This window comes from Bombina bombina, chromosome 7 (assembly GCF_027579735.1).
Source record: "Bombina bombina isolate aBomBom1 chromosome 7, aBomBom1.pri, whole genome shotgun sequence".
In the NCBI taxonomy this organism is placed as follows: domain Eukaryota; kingdom Metazoa; phylum Chordata; class Amphibia; order Anura; family Bombinatoridae; genus Bombina; species Bombina bombina.
The window spans coordinates 617,462,999-617,480,155 of record NC_069505.1 but is presented as its reverse complement, the minus strand read 5'-3'; the positions used below and the strand labels follow the sequence as shown (position 1 = coordinate 617,480,155).

The 17,157-nt window shown below is 36.9% G+C and overlaps 1 protein-coding gene across 1 annotated transcript; it reads right to left on the bottom strand.

The window, feature by feature from the left end:
* Window positions 1-2,209: 2,209 nt before the first annotated feature.
* Window positions 2,210-9,002, bottom strand: LOC128636728 (olfactory receptor 1G1-like). The gene is made up of 3 exons (XM_053689712.1): window positions 8,906-9,002; window positions 3,772-3,852; window positions 2,210-3,159 (listed from the first exon to the last, which is right to left on the bottom strand). Exons 1-3 carry the CDS (start codon window positions 9,000-9,002, stop codon window positions 2,210-2,212), a joined length of 1,128 nt encoding a protein of 375 aa, XP_053545687.1.
* Window positions 9,003-17,157: the final 8,155 nt, after the last annotated feature.

The window sequence follows — 17,157 nt, the reverse complement described above, 5'->3', positions numbered from 1 at the left end:
AGCCAGCTCACCACTACTGTAAGCAGCACTGGTATTGAGGTGAGATGTGGAGTTAAATTTTTCTCACCGCTCACTTTTCTGCGGCTAACGCCGGCTTTCAAAAAACTCGTAATACCAGCGTTGTTTGTAGGTGAGCAGTGAGCATAAACTGAGTGTTAGCACCGCAAGCCTTACCAACAAAAACTTGTAATCTAGCCGAAAGAATGCTAAAATATAAGCAATATAGCTGAGGCTCTTAATCTTTGAGAACTCATTATTATTGGTGAAAACTGTTAGTAAGGGAAATGAGCTATGGGCAACAAGTGGCACTAATCATTATCTACTTAAACTAAGTATGATCCCCTAGGACAGGAATTTTAGTACTATAAAGAGCTCTCTTATTTCAGAGGAGGAAGGCCAAGCTTATGAACCAGCTTGAGATGACTTGGGACCTTTTCTCAGTCGTACCAGGGATCAGTATCTACAGTAGATTACCACTGTTTATGTGTGATTAAGTCACTTTATAGGCAGGGGTCTTTGGTGGGTAGAGCAAGGGAAAATATTTAAGACTTTATAAGCAGACCTATGGAGATATCTAAATATCTGTTTTTACGTCGGTAATGACTGTGAATTTCTGCAAATAGCAAAGGTACCTTCCAAATCAGTATACAATCTTAATGTCAGGAAACATAGAACAGAATTAGTTAGAAGTGTTAGGCTTAGAAGTGTTTAACAAATTTTCGAGTAAAATAGACAAATGGGTGTACTAGCTTGAGGTGGATTCTAGCCTTTTCTCAACCATATAAGGGATCAGAACCTATGGTAAATTACTACCAATTATGAAGGGGATATTGTAGGAATAAAGTATTATACTATAGTAGACAGGGGTCTTTCGTGTACCAGCTTTAGCAGTTTCATGCCGATCAGGAACGAGCTCTCTATCTTGATCTAATTCACTCATGCCTGGTATACCTTTGCTGGAGTTGAAGCTGACCTGAATGTGACGTTCTCATCCTATATATTGTCTCCCTTTTCGCTCAAACTCCCTATGATGGAGGTAAAATGGTCATCCAACTTGAGAGATATCAGCTCTAGAAGCGCCACTAAGTCAGACAACAGTTAGTCTCCGGTGCCCTGTGAACGGTGTTTTTCACTTGTCTCTTATGAAGGAGCTAAGTCAACCAGTCAGCGAAGCGTGTTACTTTCAGCGGGCAGGAGCCGCTCTTACCCGGTCAGGTATATAACAGGGGGGGGGGGGTGGATGTTGTTTGTGTGACAGAGGCCGCCACCAGTAGTCCCGATCAGTTCAGGTCTGCTAAGTTCTGGATCTCCACTATATAGGTATCAGCTGATTTGGATACTTCTTCTAAGTGTAGATTATGAGTTACTTTGAGAGTAGAGATGTTAGAAATAAGATAAACATAAGATAAATCCAAGTATAATCGGAGCTACTGAAATTCATGACTGAACATGGCCACGGCTTAGACACGCTCCCCGGGTGTCCTATTTTTATCCATATTTGCCTACAATTGCTAGTTCTCTACGATATAAGTTACCTTTGGTTAATTATTATGAGAGGGTGCATTCACTTGTGAAGAAAGAGATTGGGAATTTTTTTTTGCTTAAGAGGGCATGATAAGGGCATTATTCTTTGGTGCCTAATATTTTGGTTATTTAGTTCTTAAATGACATGCTGTTGAAACTGTATGACTTAATCAGTTATCCAGACAGCATTCTATTAGGTGAAGTTGATATACGAGTTGCCCTTATACAACAAAAATCTAGTAACTGTTCTCTCTTAAATTTTGTATACTGGACTTGCATATTAATATTAATGCTGATTCTTTTCTTGATTGTTTAGTTGTGGGTATGAGAAAATTAGTTTTCATCATTTTCTATTCCCAATACACAGAGTAATCAATTTTTTTCTTGTTTTGTTGAATATCTCCTTTTTTCCATATTCTTTCCTATTGACTAGAAGATCCAATAATGCCCCGTTGAGTAATCTGGGAGGTGCCCAGTTCAGAGAGTACCCAAATAGGATCTTAATTTTTTTTCTTTTGTTTTGTTTGATCAATGGATGATTATATGCACTACTGTCAGATCACTTACCTTTGTTATAAGTACATTTGTGCTGATTCTGTTGTGTGTATTATAGGTCTTGTTAATTTGTATTGACTGTACCCTATTTTTTAAACCTCAATAAAAATAGATGAAAAACTGTGATATTCTAAAATGTAATGATTTTTGTGAAGCCTTTTTTCATGGCTCTCATAACCTCTCTATTTCTTAAGCTGTAGACTAGTGGATTTAACACTGGAACCACAGCAATATACAGTAAGGAGATAATTATATCTAGTTTCTGTGAATTTTCAGACTTTGGTATGATGTTCATACTTACAGAGGTCCCATAAAATAAAATGACAACCATGAGATGTGAGGAACAGCTGGAGAACATCTTACTTCTTCCTCCTGAGGTCTGAATCTTCAGGATGGTCAATATGATGTAGATATAGGAGGTTATGATGAGTATAAAAGGACAACATCCCACTAGCACACCACCAATACTGGTAAACAGTATAATGTTTGTGGTGTCACTGCAAGAGATCTTTATCATAGTTTGGGGATCACAAAAGAAATGGTTAATGTCTTGTACATCACAGAATGTCAAGTTAGTCACCATTAAAGTAAATATTAATGACATTATGGCTCCAAAAAACCAGGAGGAAAAGGCTAAAAGGATACACACCATTTTGTTCATAATGAGTATATATTTAAGAGGAATACATATAGCCACATAGCGGTCATAAGCCATGGAAGTTAATAATAAAAATTCTACAGAAACACATGATGCAAAGAAAAACGTCTGTACAATACAGCTTGAGAAACAAATGCTGGTATCTCTGGTGACGGTGGTGACCAGTAGTTTTGGCAAAACCGTAGAGACGTATACAATGTCGTCAACTGACAGATTGCACAGGAAGAAATACATTGGTGTGTGAAGCTGAGACACCAGGCACACAGCTGTAGTAATCATTAGGTTACCAATCACAGCCAACAGATACATGATAAAAACTCCTGTACATACTACAGCTTGGTTGTTTGTTGTAGCAAAAAAAGACACTAGGAAGAATTCTGTAATTGATGTGTGGTTTTTTACAATTGCACTTGAGATATTTCCTTTGATAAAAGGGAAAAAAATTGTTATTTGTCATGGAGATTTTTTTTTAATTCTGTCTGGATAAATTCTGTAAATATTACTGTAACTTGTGTTTTGAATTCTTATTGGTTTATTAAGTTTGTAGAACAAAAAGAAATGATACATTCATAGTTTGGCTATTTTTTTATTGATGCAGTTTTATTTATTAAATTATATTGATACCTGTGTGTTCTAAAACTATTTTAAAACTATTTTATTTGACCAATTTTCTTACTAACATCAATAAAAGTTTATATGGACCTTGTGAACCATAAACATTATCTTTTAACAAAATAAATATATTTACTGAAAAGTTAGAGGGGGATATTTATCAAAGCGTCAACTGAAAATACGCTTGAATCCCGCGTCGTATTTGTCGCGAGATTGATCCGCTGTAGTTATCAAAGCATCAAGATCATCAAATGTTGAAATTTGTGATGTAATATACACTCTCGCAATCACAATCCGACGCAGATCGATGCCTTCATCATTACAGATGTTTCAAATTCACATTTGACTCTATTTGACCCTTTTCCATATTTATCAAACATTTAACCGGTACGCTCACGTCTATTCAGATGCAGTGTACCTACTTTTAAATCCGCCAGCCTTGAGGCCACGAATGCCATAGATATCAATGAAAGTCTGAAAACATAGAAAGCTTATGTTTGATGCTGCAAGAGAATGAAGTATATTTTATAATAAAAGTAAATTAGAAACATTATTAAAATTCTATACCCTTTCTAAATCAAACAATATTATTGCTCCACATTTGATGCACTAGTAGATATAGGGATAAAAATAAAAAAGACATTACTACTTATGGATTATGTTACATCTTTGTCTCTCATTACAAAGCAAGGGGACAATATTACTTCTCCAATTTTTTGCAAAGTTTTGCCCCAAACTTGTCGCACTAATAGATATAGAGATAAAAATGAAATAAATACACAACATAATATAGCTAACATCCTTTTTATTTTTTTTGGAAAAATCCATTTGCACCATGTTTAAGCCATGTAATACAAGTCCCACTCTCCACTTTGCACCAAATTTGACATAACACTTTTTGCAGCAATTATGACGCAAACACATGATTTATGACATCAGCCAATCTGATTCAAATATACGAATCAAATTGCTCCATACTCGTGTCATTGATCACTCATCAGAACTTGCCATTTGTTACATTCAGGTAGATTACGAGTTATGCTCACTATAGGGAATTTAACGAATGCAACAAAAGTTGCATTATTTCACCCTCTATAGCGCAGCCATTACAAGTTTTGAAACAGTTGGCTTGTGCGTGCAGTATGGTTGCGTTGAGCTCCATACCGCACAAAATACAAGCAATGTTTTGACGTGCTTGTGCACGCTTTCCCCATAGACATCAATGGGGAGAGCGGGTTAGAAAAAAAACTAACACCTGCGATCGCGGAATAAAAAGCTCCGTAACGCAGCCCCATTGATATCTATGGCGGAGAAAAAGTAAAGTTTAAACCTAACATAAACCCCACGTCTAAACACCCCTAATCTGCTGCCCCCAACATCGCCGACACCTACATAATGTTTACAATTAGAAAGGAGAGGATCCAATGGCACTACCTTATTATAAAAATGACTGCACCCTATATGGGATTATGGCTTAACGGCTTATTGGATCATAGGGGAGGAGGTGCTGTGTAGTAAATAAACTTATTCAACAAAAGAATGGTAAAGAAAACCATTCAAGAATGCACTTGTAGCACTCAAGGCAGACAAATGAATAGATCATAGCTTGTATATAGGCACGAACTGGGCCAAGGGATAATTCGCTAAATATGAGTTAAAAAAATATAAAATAATGGGATGTGCAATTAAAATAAACAGCTAGTGAGGACTGTAAGTGATACATTTAGTACCATGTACCTGATTAGTAGATACACGTGTTATTCAAGATCAAGGTTATGATGTGAATGTGTCAGTGTGATTGGTGTAAACAGTAATTGAATAGAGCGCATAAAGAAAAGCACCAGCTTAATTGCTGGAGCTGCAGATACCTCTGCCACAAATCCTTAAAATGAATGTAAATTTTGATGCTAAAGTGCCCGGTTTTTAAAAATTTGATTAAAAACAGGGGCACTTTGATTCATCAAAATTTACGTTTCACTTGTGTTGTGAAAAAATACTTACCTTTTAATCTTGACAGCTGCTCCAGCTTTCTCCGCCCGTCGCAAAGCCTCTTCCTGGATCTAAAATGAGGAATCCGGCTTTCTACAATCACGGCTTCGAATCAGACACTGATTCCCCCGGAGGGAAGCCATGATTGGAGGATGACCCTTCCATCATTTCTGATGTCAGAAATGGCTTTGCGACGACCGGGGGAAGCTGGAGCGGCTGTCAAGTTTAAAAGGTAAGTCTTTTTTCACAACGAGTGAAATGTAAATTTTGATGAATTAAAGTGCCCCTGTTTTTAATCAAATTTTTAAAAACCAGGAACTTTAGCATCAAAATTTACATTCACTTTAAGGGGGAAGAGCCTTGTAGTAGGATAATGCCCCAAAACAATGGTAACAATATTGCCTTCCATCTGTGAATAAGGACAATGTACCAAAATATAGGCAGAATGTAGGAGAATGCCAAGTGATATATATAGATACAAAAGCATCAGCTCTTTTCCTGCCCTTAAAAAGGCATTCAGCTCTTTTATGAAATGCCCAACCCCTAATCTAAAAATATAAGCCCACCGCAAAACGAAAAAAAAAAACATTACACAAAATAACAAACGAATACCCATTTTAAAAAAAAAACTCTTGAACCTCTGCCTGGACCTCTGCCTTGGACCACCGCATGGACCTCAGCCTGGACCTCTGCCTTGGACCTTTGCCTGGACCTCCGCCTCCCCACATCGCCGCTCCGCCTCCACAGGGATGAAGTAGATGCCAGTCCCGCGATGGATGAAGATGGAGCTGCCTGGATGTCCGGACTTCAGGAACTGTAAGTGGGGGTTAGAGTTAGGATTTTTTAAACTTTTTTGGGTGTTTTATTTTTAGTTTAGGGTTTGGGCTTTTCTTAAAAGAGCTAAATGCCCTTTTCAGGGCAATAGGTAGCTTAGGTTTTTGTTAGAGTTAGGTTTTTTTTATTATGGAGGGTTGGTTGGGTGGTGGGTTTTACTGTTGGGGGGTCTTTGTGTTTTTTTACAGGTAAAAGAGCTGTTTAACTTAGGGCAATGCCCTACAAAAGGCCCTTTTAAGGGCTATTGGTAGTATATTGTAGGCTAGGTTTTTTTTATTTTGGGTGGGCTTTTTTATTTCTATAGGGCTATTAGATTAGGTGTAATTCTTTTTTAATTTTGATAATTTCATTTGTTATTTTCCGTAATTTAGTGTTTGTTATATTTTGTAATTTAGTATTTTTTATTTTTTTGCAATTAGATATTTTGTAATTTTTATAGTAGTGTTAGGATTTTTTAATGTGTATTTTAGTTTTCTTTAATTGGTAGTTAGTTTAATTTTAGTTTAATAGTTATATTAGTTTAATTGTTAGTTTAAACTTAGTTTTTTTAAGTTGACAGGTAAGTTTTAATTTAAGATAGGGAAATTGTAATTTTAATATAAAGTTAGGGGGGCATTAGGTTTAGGGGTTACTAGTTTAAATTAGTTTATTGTGATGTGGGGGGCTTTCGGTTTAGGGGTTTATAGTTTAATTTAGTATATTTTGTTGTGGGGGCTTCCGGTTTAAGGGTTTATAGGTTTATTTTAGTGGCGGCGGTGTCGGGGAGCGGCAGAATAGGGGTTAATTAATTTTATTAGTGGCGGTGATGTCGGGAGTGGCAGATTAGGGGTTAATAACTTTAATTTAGTGTTTTGTGATGTGGGAAGGACTCTTTTTAGGGGTTAATAGGTAGTTTATGGGTGTTAGTGTACTTTGTAACACTTTAGTTAAGAGTTTTATGTAACAGTTTTGTTGCATAACACTCATAACTACTGCTCTCAGATTGCGAAACCGATCTTGTCGGTATAGGCTGCAATGCAAGCTTTTTAGCCTCACCGCAAAACTCGTAATGGCTGCGCTATGGAAGTCCCATGAAAAAAATGTAATTTTTACGAGTGCAGGACTGACGTTGCGTTACAGGCTAAAAGACTTGTGATATAGCTATACCGACAAGACTTGTAATGGCTGCAGTGCTGTTTTAATGCTGAAATTACCATTTTTTCAGCGTTAAAACCCAAACGCAAAACTTGTAATCTAGGTGATTGTGTATTATACTTTGAAAGTAAGTATATGTCAAAATAATATTAAAGATAAACATTGATGCTGACATTAGAATACACAGAGTAATATTTTAGACAATGAATTTAAAATTCGAATTGATGTTTGATTCAATATAATCTTAAAATGATAGCTCAAAGGGATAGCCCACCTAACATTAAACTGTCATGAATCAAATAAAGCAGAAATGAAAATCACCTTTTTACTGTCATGCTATTTTCAGTGTATTTCTTCCTTCTCTTGAATTTCTTTTTCAGTCAGAAATGTCATCTTATATGCCAGCCCATTTTATAACACCTGTGTAGGGGGGGGTTTAAAACTAGATTTCAATCAGGAGGGGTTACACAGGTACAGAGAGAAACCTGGCCCAGCTCTTAAAATATCTATTGATTGCAAATAAATACATATGATATCCTGATTACATGTTATATCCGCAATTATTCCTGCTCAGAATAATAATACATTTTCACTATGTACATAAAGTGGTATAACTAAACACAGAGATATGAAAAACATAAAAGCATATCATGACTTCTAGAAATACAAATACACATTAATTTATGTGAAAGTATCATATCACAGATTTTTTTTGTAAAACAAATAAATATAAAAATAACTTTTTATGAGATATTGTTTGTTGAGGTATACATGTAGCTATTTCTTGGACATTAACAGAGGAAAAATAAATGATTAGCTTTAGAGAACTGTGCTTGTTCATGGACAGTAATGAAATTGTATAAATAAAGTTGGGAAAAACCAGAATAACAGCGACATCGATGACTGTTAGTTAACAACAGTCCAATGCTCATCGCGCCGTACTTGACGCACGTTTTTTTGACGTTTTTTTAATAAATAAGGGCATTGTATGTGGATCCACATCAGCGATGTCTGGAGAGTGTATTGACGCCGGTGAATGCACCGAGATTAACGCTTTGATAAATATTCCCCATAGTAAACACCTTGTACTTACATCTGTATTGCTATAGAATAACGTGTCGTTCAAGTCTAAACATTTTTAAAAGAAATTAACATCTTGTTTTGCTACAATTGTTTTAAAATAGCCAAATTCCACCTGCCATTTGCCTTATTTGGAGGAGAGAATCTAAGCTTGAGCCTGCAACTGACAAGGCTATTCACAGTGATTATGTTAGTATATATTGCATTGTTTTGCAGTTTTTACCTGCAAAATTCAATTAGGGAAAAATATGCAGATGGGTTAGAATTGCAAAGTCTGCAAGGTAGTTTTGCAGTTTAATTATAATTAGAAAAGTCACAATATTTAGTGATAAATTACATGGAAAGGGGCAACATAAATAAGGAAAGTGTACTGCACAGTTGTTTTTCTACCCATAACTACATTATTTGTCAGCTTCAAAAGCTTAAACTTATGCCAGAGTGGATAAAATTTTATGCTGGCTTCAACTATAGCTGATCTACTTCCATGTGCAACAACAGGAAGAGTTTGTCGGAAATCACCTCTGAGCAGAATTGTTTTTCCTCCAAAAGGTTTGTTGTTATTCACCAGCTCTTGAAGTAATTTGTTGACGCATCTGAGTACATCACTGGAAGACATGGTAGATTCTTCCCAAATAATAATCTTTGCTGTATGAATCATTTGCGCATCATTAGAAGTTTGCCTCATGGAAGAGGTTGAAGTATCGAACAAAGGAAATGGAAACTTAAACTGCAAGTGGTATGTTCGTCCACCTTCAAGCAAATTTGCGGCAATACCTGTTGAAGCAACTGTTAATGCTACCTCACTGTTTTCTCTAAATGTCCTCAACAAAGTCTTGTATAGGTAGGTTTTACACTACCACCAGGACCATCAAGAAAATAACACCTTTGTGGTAAAGTGTCATTTTCTGATGCAGCAATGATTTCTTCAAAACGTTGTCTTTGAAGATCATTCAAAAATGCCTTCATTTGGACTCCAGTATAACTTTCAAAAGCAGCATGATAGAGGTCTCTGGGATTATCTTGTAAATTGTTTGTAGGATTTGGTAAACCAAAATCCTGATAATTTTTGCCCTTAACAATCAAGATATCCTGAATATTTCTAAGTGCATAATTTAAAATATTTTGACACTCTGGTGTGTGACCAGGGTGTCTTGAAAAGTCTTCAAAAAAATTTTCTTTGTACTTTTCAAAAAGCTCTTTAGCATTTGGTGGGGATGCTAAAGCACAAATATGAGCCAACCGCTATCTAAGCAGTCAAGGCATCATTTCACTTGCAGCTTCATGCAGAGTTAAGTCCCATGATTGATCATCTTCAAAAATACAGCATTTTTGAGCTGCTTGTCTTTTGATGAAAAACAAAATGCTGAGGAATATAAGTGTAAAGAAATGCATGAGCTGACAAATCTTCTTGGTTTAACTTAAATCAAGCAGTTAAAGTGGTGTCTCTTAATTGTGTTCTTTCTACAGCAGTTTCAATATTATCTTCAGTAAAATATACTGACTGTTCTCCAGGAAGGTGAACTTGTAATCACACAATGGTATGCAATTGATGGTGCATATGGAAACCAAAAAGCCGCCATGCTGCTTCTGGAGCACTGACATATCGAGAATCCATAAATGAAGTTATCTCCTCATGAAGAATAGTTTCATGTTTTTTTTCTTTTTTAAATATATTTTTATTGAGGTCTAAAATGAAAATAGCAGTTGTACAATACACAATAATATATTTAACAGGATGTACCAAGCAAAGCGGTAACTACTTATATAAAATAAAGCATTAGTAAATGATACCATACGATAACTATGTAAAGCCATAAATATGGCACTGCCTGTTACATGAAAACACAGCAGAGTAGCAATACCTCGTTTTACATATATAAGAGGATGATATGTCCCCCTCAAAATAGAATGGCCACTTTTGGACCTCAGAAACAAGGTAATGTGTGAGTTAAGGAGGAGGACAATATTTAGAAATAAAATAATATAAACATAGAGTTGGCCATAGTATCTTGGCCTCTACAGTGTCATCTGGATATATAAAAAAAAATAAAAAAAAAATAATATAGGGAAATGATAAGTAGTTAAAAAAGAAAAGAAATAAAAATAAAGGTCACTTTAGTGCCCATAGGGGTAGGATGTGACTGGATATCAGATTATCTTGTTATATATGGGGTGGTTGCCAATAAGGGAAGGGAAAAGAAACTATATTCTAGTCATCTAATTGTGATAATCCAATCTAGGTGCCAGACTTGGTAATAACAGTTACAGTGTAGTTGTTCAAGAGATATTTTCTAAGCTGTCTGAACAGGTCAAGTCCGTTTATGTATGGGGTCTGAATTGGAAATGGGCTGAGTAGTTCCTAAGTATAAAAGCATCAATGTTGAGAGGTCAAGCTATGGTATTATGGGGATATCATACTTGTAAGGACCATGCTAAATAAGTTAGATTCAAGTCGGCAATTCGAGCTCCAACATTAGGTAAACTAGGGGTGTTCTTACTGTCCCGGCTGCAGACTGCTTGACTCTGGCAATCCAGAACAAATAAGGAGCATGTTATATATATTATATTAGAAACAAGTTAGAGAGTCTGGTGATATGTTTCCTATTTCACTCCTAATATGACCAGCTAATGTGTAGGGTAAATAACAGCTTCAAAATATAATAATGGAGATTAGTTAGGACAAGAGAGAAAGGTGTAAGTTTTTTAGTAATTAATAATGCAGAAATCTTGCAGCTAAGACTTTTCCACAAATGATATGGGGGAGCTACCTAGGAATGTCCATGAACCCCCTCTCCTCTAAATTACCATTATCAGCATAGTAATTGCATCAAGGCATGTAGCAAAGAGTCTCAAGTCCTATCCAAACAATTCTAAGGAAATAATATTAAACAGACTAAACAGCTAGACAATGAACAATCAGCGTTTCCAACTTAGTATATATAAAAATAATGTCTGACCCTAATAGTGGAAGTGATTATATCTTCTGTGGAGTCCATAACTTACGCTGATGGAGGACTTCTAGTATCACATGCTTAATAGTTACAAAATTAGGATGAGGCATAACAGACCCTTCAACAAGGCACTGAGATCATCAAAGTTCTGGGTAGTAAGAGGTCAAATTTCCCAGATGACGGGAGTATGGAGTATTGATATTTGTTTGTTAGCCCATGTCAAATATATGCGTATCGCTTGCTAGTGGAGTGCCATGTGGAAGTCCACCTTTTGTTTCTCAATTCCTCAAAAAGGTTTGTGGGGACATGGGAAACTAGTCTGCCTTCAACCCACTCCCGTTCCCTGGAACCCACCAACCACTATGGGGTCCTGCCTTCCATCCGTTGCCTTTGCGACTTGACTTTGCAACTCAGAAACCGGCTCAGCTTTGCGTAATGACTTAGTTGTTGCCGATGTAGTAGAATGAATCATGATCAGAGCTTCAAGTGTAGGTCTCTGCAGTGACTGGATGAGAGGACTTCTGGGCATCGCCAACATCTTCGTCTGGGCTCCCCTCCTCTCTGACTGTATTGAAGGTACTTTCACATAGCCGGTTCGTACAGTTTCTGAGTAGATAGGCTGGTACTCAACTTCTCCAACCGATGAGGGTATTATACCTGTAGTTTCTTGTTCAAAAGTCATCTCAGATCCGATTATTATATCTGTAGTTAGAAACACATATAGATTTGCTGAGTACTGAATGCCTCATCCAACATGGCACAGAATTTTATCTCAAAGTCCATTAGGATCTGTTGTAGAGTAAGCGTTATCTCCTCCATTTCCACTCTAGCTACAGTTAGAATATGCAAAAAGGTGAGTAAATTAAACAGAGTGCTTTGGTAACGCACTAGATATAAGTTTATGTAGCAGCATTAAATATCTGCTCCGTAACCCAGTTCTCTGGGGGGGGGTATTGTGCAGCAGCCCCACCTACAGATATGATCGGCCTCACAGAGAATGGTGACCACAGTGCGGCTTAACTGAAGAGCATAGGCTGGTAGCGATCAAGTAGTGAATTCACCAGCTCCTCAAATCCTTCCAGGGTATTTCAGGATCACTGAAACTTATATTGTAAGTCAATAGTTTGAATGTAGTCCCTAAAAGTTAGATTAGAGCTGGGAGCTCCCCACAGATGCGTCCAGCCGCTTCAGCTATAGGCTCCGCCCCCCCAGTTTCATGTTTCTTGCTATATTAGCACAGTCATGCCCTTTATAAATATATTTGAATATGTACTTTACACTTTTTATGGAAGCACAGCTTTCTATGTTAATATGGCGATTGTATTTTAAAGGGACAGTCAACACCAGAATTTTTGTTGTTTAAAAAGAAAGATAATCCCTTTATTACCCATCCCCCAGTTTTGCATAACCAACACAGTTATAATAATACACGTTTTACCTCTGTAATTACCTTGTATCTAAGCCTCTGCAGACTGCCCCCTTATTTCAGTTCTTTTGACAGAGTTGCATTTTAGCCAATCAGTGCTCACTCCTAGGTCACTTCACGTGCATGAGCTCAATAATATCTATATGAAACACATGAACTAATGCTGTCTAGTGGTCAAAATGCATTCAGATTAGAGGCAGTCTTCAAGGTCTAAGAAATTAGCATATGAACCTCCTAGGTTTAGCTTCCAACTAAGAATAACAAGAGAACAAAGCAAAATTGGTGATAAAAGTAAATTGGGAAGTTGTTTAAAATTACATGCCCTATTTAAATCCTGAAAGTTTTTTTTGGACTTGACTGTCCTTTAAAGTCAAATATAGGTTGTATGGTACAACCCAAAAGTTATCAATTGTTCCAATCAGCCAATAGGATGAGAGCTCAATCCTATTGGCTGATTGGAATAGCCAATAGGATGAGAGCTGCTCAAATTCTATTGGCTGATTGGAACAGCCAATAGGATTTTAGCAGCTCTAATCCTATTGGGTTATTGAAATCTTTCAGCCAATACAAATGCAAGGGACGCCATCTTTGATGATGTCACTTGCATTGAAGTTCCAGTTTACGGCAGCGACCGTATTAAAGTGTAGCTCCGTGCCGGATGTCTTCAGGATGGACCTGCTCCGTGCCGGATGGATGAAGATAGAAGATGCCGTCTGGATGAAGACTTCTTGCTGGCTGGATGGATCCTTCAAGAGGGACTTCAATAACTGTAAGTGGATCTTCGGGGATAAGAGTGTTAGGTTTATTTAAGGTTTTTTTTGGGTGGGTTTTATTTTTAGATTAGGGCTGGGCAGGTAAAAGGGCTAAATGCCCTTTTAAGGGCAATGCCCATACAAATGCCCTTTTCAGGGCAATGGGGAGCTTAGGTTATTTTAGATAGGGTTTTTATTTGGGGGGGTTGGTTGGTTGGGTGGTGGGTTTTACTATTGGGGGGTGTTTGTATTTTTTTTTACAGGTAAAAAAAACTGATTTCTTTGGGGCAATACCCCACAAAAGGCCCTTTTAAGGGCCATTGGTAGTTTATTGTAGGCTAGGGTTTTTTTTTTTTTTTGGGGGGGGAGTTATTTTGATAGGGCTATTAGATTATGTGTAATTCTTTTTTTATTTTTGATAATGTGGGTTTTTTGTTGTAATTTAGTGTTTTTATTTTTTGTAACTTAGCATTTTTATTTTTTTTGGTAATTTAGTAATTTGTAATAATGTTTAATAGTAGATTTATATAATTTTATTAGGGTTAGGTTTTTTTAATATGTAATTTAGTTTATTTAATTGCTAGTTTAATTAAATTGTAGTATAACAGTTAGGGTAGGTTAATTAATAATTTAAAAATAGCTTATTTTAATTCTACAGGTAAGTTTAAATTTATTTTAAGATAGGGATGTTGTAAAGCTAAGACTTTTCCACAAATGATATGGGGGAGCTACCTAGGAATGTCCATGAACCCCCTCTCCTCTAAATTACCATTATCAGCATAGTAATTGCATCAAGGCATGTAGCAAAGAGTCTCAAGTCCTATCCAAACAATTCTAAGGAAATAATATTAAACAGACTAAACAGCTAGGCAATGAACAATCAGCGTTTCCAGCTTAGTATATATAAAAATAATGTCTGACCCCTAATAGTGGAAGTGATTAGATCTTCTGTAGAGTCCATAACTTACGCTGATGGAGGACTTCTAGTATCAAATGCTTAATAGTTACAAAATTAGGATGAGGCATAACAGCCCCTTCAACAAGGCACTGAGATCATCAAAGTTAGTAATTTGTAATAAGGTTTAATAGTAGATTTATATAATTTTATTAGGGTTAGGTTTTTTAATATGTAATTTAGTTTATTTAATTGCTAGTTTAATTAAATTGTAGTATAACAGTTAGGGTAGGTTAATTAATAATTTAAAAATAGTTTATTTTAATTCTACAGGTAAGTTTACATTTATTTTAAGATAGGGATGTTGTAAATTTTTAATTTAAAGTTAGCGGGTTGTTAGGTTTAGGGGTTAATATCTTAATTTAGTTTATGACGATGTGGGGGGCTGGCGGTTTAGGGGTAAATAGGTTTAGTTAGTGGTAGTGATGTGGGAGGCCAGAGGTTTAGGGGTTAATACGTTTATTTAGTGGCGGCGGGGTTCAGGAGCAGAGGGATAGGGGTTAATAACTTTATTTAGGTTGCAACGATGTCGGGGAGCGGCGGGATAGGGGTTAATAACATTATGTAGGTGGCTGCGATGTCGGGGTGGCAGATTAGGGGTGTTTAGGCTCAGGGCTTATGTTACGGTGTTAGGTGTAAACGTAACTTGTTTTCAACCATAGAAATCAATGGGATATCTGGCAGCATCGATCATAAGCTTTCGGTGCTTTCAGACTCCCATTGATTTCTATGGCATCCACGGCCTCCAGGGTGGTGTATTGAAAACTAGGTACGCTGGGCCGGAATAGCTGCAAGCGTACCTGTTAGAAATTTGATAAATGGGAAAAAGTGTCAGATAGAGCCGAATTTGTATTCGGAACATCTGTAATGACGTAAGCACCGATCTGCGTCGGTCTGTAGGCTTTGATAACTAGGTCAGATCAAGCTCATAACAATTACGCTGCGGAATTCCAGCGTATTTGCGGTTGACGGCTTGATACATATCCCCCATTGTATCTACGTTGATCGTTTTTAAGATCTTGTACTATTGCCATGGTCAAAGTTGCAGGTGTAACCAGAGGCGTAACTAAAAACCACAGGGCCCAGGTGCAAGAATCTAAGAAGGGCCCCCCACCCCCCTACTCCACCTCAAAAAAGTGAATTTGATACATATATATATATATATATATATATATAGTGATATCAATCAACCCCAAAAGGAAGAAAAGGCGCTTCACTCTCCGGTCTTTGCAAAAGTTTTAATTTGATTCACAACATCAATCAAAGAAGTCCCCCAAACATTTCGATACCTATTGGTATCTTTGTCAATGGGTATTTAAAACATATTCGTCCCAAGAAAAGGTTCCTAATCTACCCCAAAACCACTCACCTATAAGTACCCGTAATGTGTCTTAGTCACTTCCGGTGTATCGGAAGCCGCCCCCGAGCGTGCACGTCCGGCCTTGCACTGGCCACATGGCTAATTACCATAGATCAACTCACGTGATGACGCTTACGCATCTGTCACACGTAACTCCTCTAGACAACGCGCATATCGGATGGCGGTGGTTCCGATAACATCGGACTAACTATTCCAAGTACTATAATTCTAAAGACAATAGTGAAGTGTCCCATATACCACACACAAGAAATGTTTTAAAAGAGTGTTAACACCACACTACTTGAGATCCCGAGCGGATCGTATATCAGTACCATTAAAGCTGCATTATCTTTAAAGCAGCACTATCTTTCAAATACATTACTTAACATAATCACACAAGACCTATATTGTAATATTATAAATAGCTAGAATAATAACATCAAATGTTGTCAGATATACTGAGTGGATAAATACATCAAGTTACATTCATTAATAACATATATATGTTATTCATGTCTGGTGGAGTATAGTGAGAAACATTAATCAGGCCACAGCAATACATTGAACACAGTTATTATGGAGACTTTGTATATATATGTAACAAAGGACAAGTCCATCGTTTTAACATCGATGACCTAGATCGATTAATCATAGACATCCCATTCAAAGAAAGACATTAAAGTCCAATTGTATATTTAGTCCCTTCGGGGCCACCGTATCAAGACGGTAAATCCAAGAGGTCTCAACCTGTAGTAATTTTGTATTTCTGTCACCCCCCCTCCGTAGGGGGGGCACGTGATCAATAAGCATAGTCCTGAGGATCTACTCGTTACAATGGACGTGGACAGCCTGTACACCGTCATCCCTCATGATGGCGGTGTGCAGGCGATCAGATCCATGCTGAGTGAATCATTGGCGTATGCGGGACCACCCATTGAGTTCCTATTGGAACTACTTAAGTTTTGTTTGGAAAAAAACTTTTTCAAATTTGAAAAGGAGTTCTTCTTACAAGTGTCAGGAACTGCAATGGGTTCAAATATGGCTCCCGCATACACCAATTTATACATGTCCTGGTATGAGACTATGGTTATGCAGATTCATATGGTAGAAAACATCAAATTGTATGTAAGATATATTGATGATGTGTTTATGGTATGGCGAGGGTCTGAAGAGTCTTTAAAGCAGTGGGTTGATAGCCTGAATCAGATTGAGTCTACTATTCGCTTTAAGGTTGCCCACAACAGAGTGAGCATACCAATTTTAGACTTAAATATATCAGTCTATATGGATGGTGAGTGTTACAAATTCTCTACTTCACTATATTCCA

Bases quoted from the DNA above. Each gene is read 5' to 3' on its own strand.
- LOC128636728 (XM_053689712.1), bottom strand. From the start codon at position 9,002: ATGTCTTCCAGTGATGTACTCAGATGCGTCAACAAATTACTTCAAGAG. The intron at 3,853-8,905 runs GTGATTTCCGAC...ATTCTCTTGCAG, and splicing joins AAAAACAATTCTGCTCAGAG to CATCAAACATAAGCTTTCTA. The intron at 3,160-3,771 runs GTAGGTACACTG...CTTTTATCAAAG, and splicing joins CAAGGCTGGCGGATTTAAAA to GAAATATCTCAAGTGCAATT.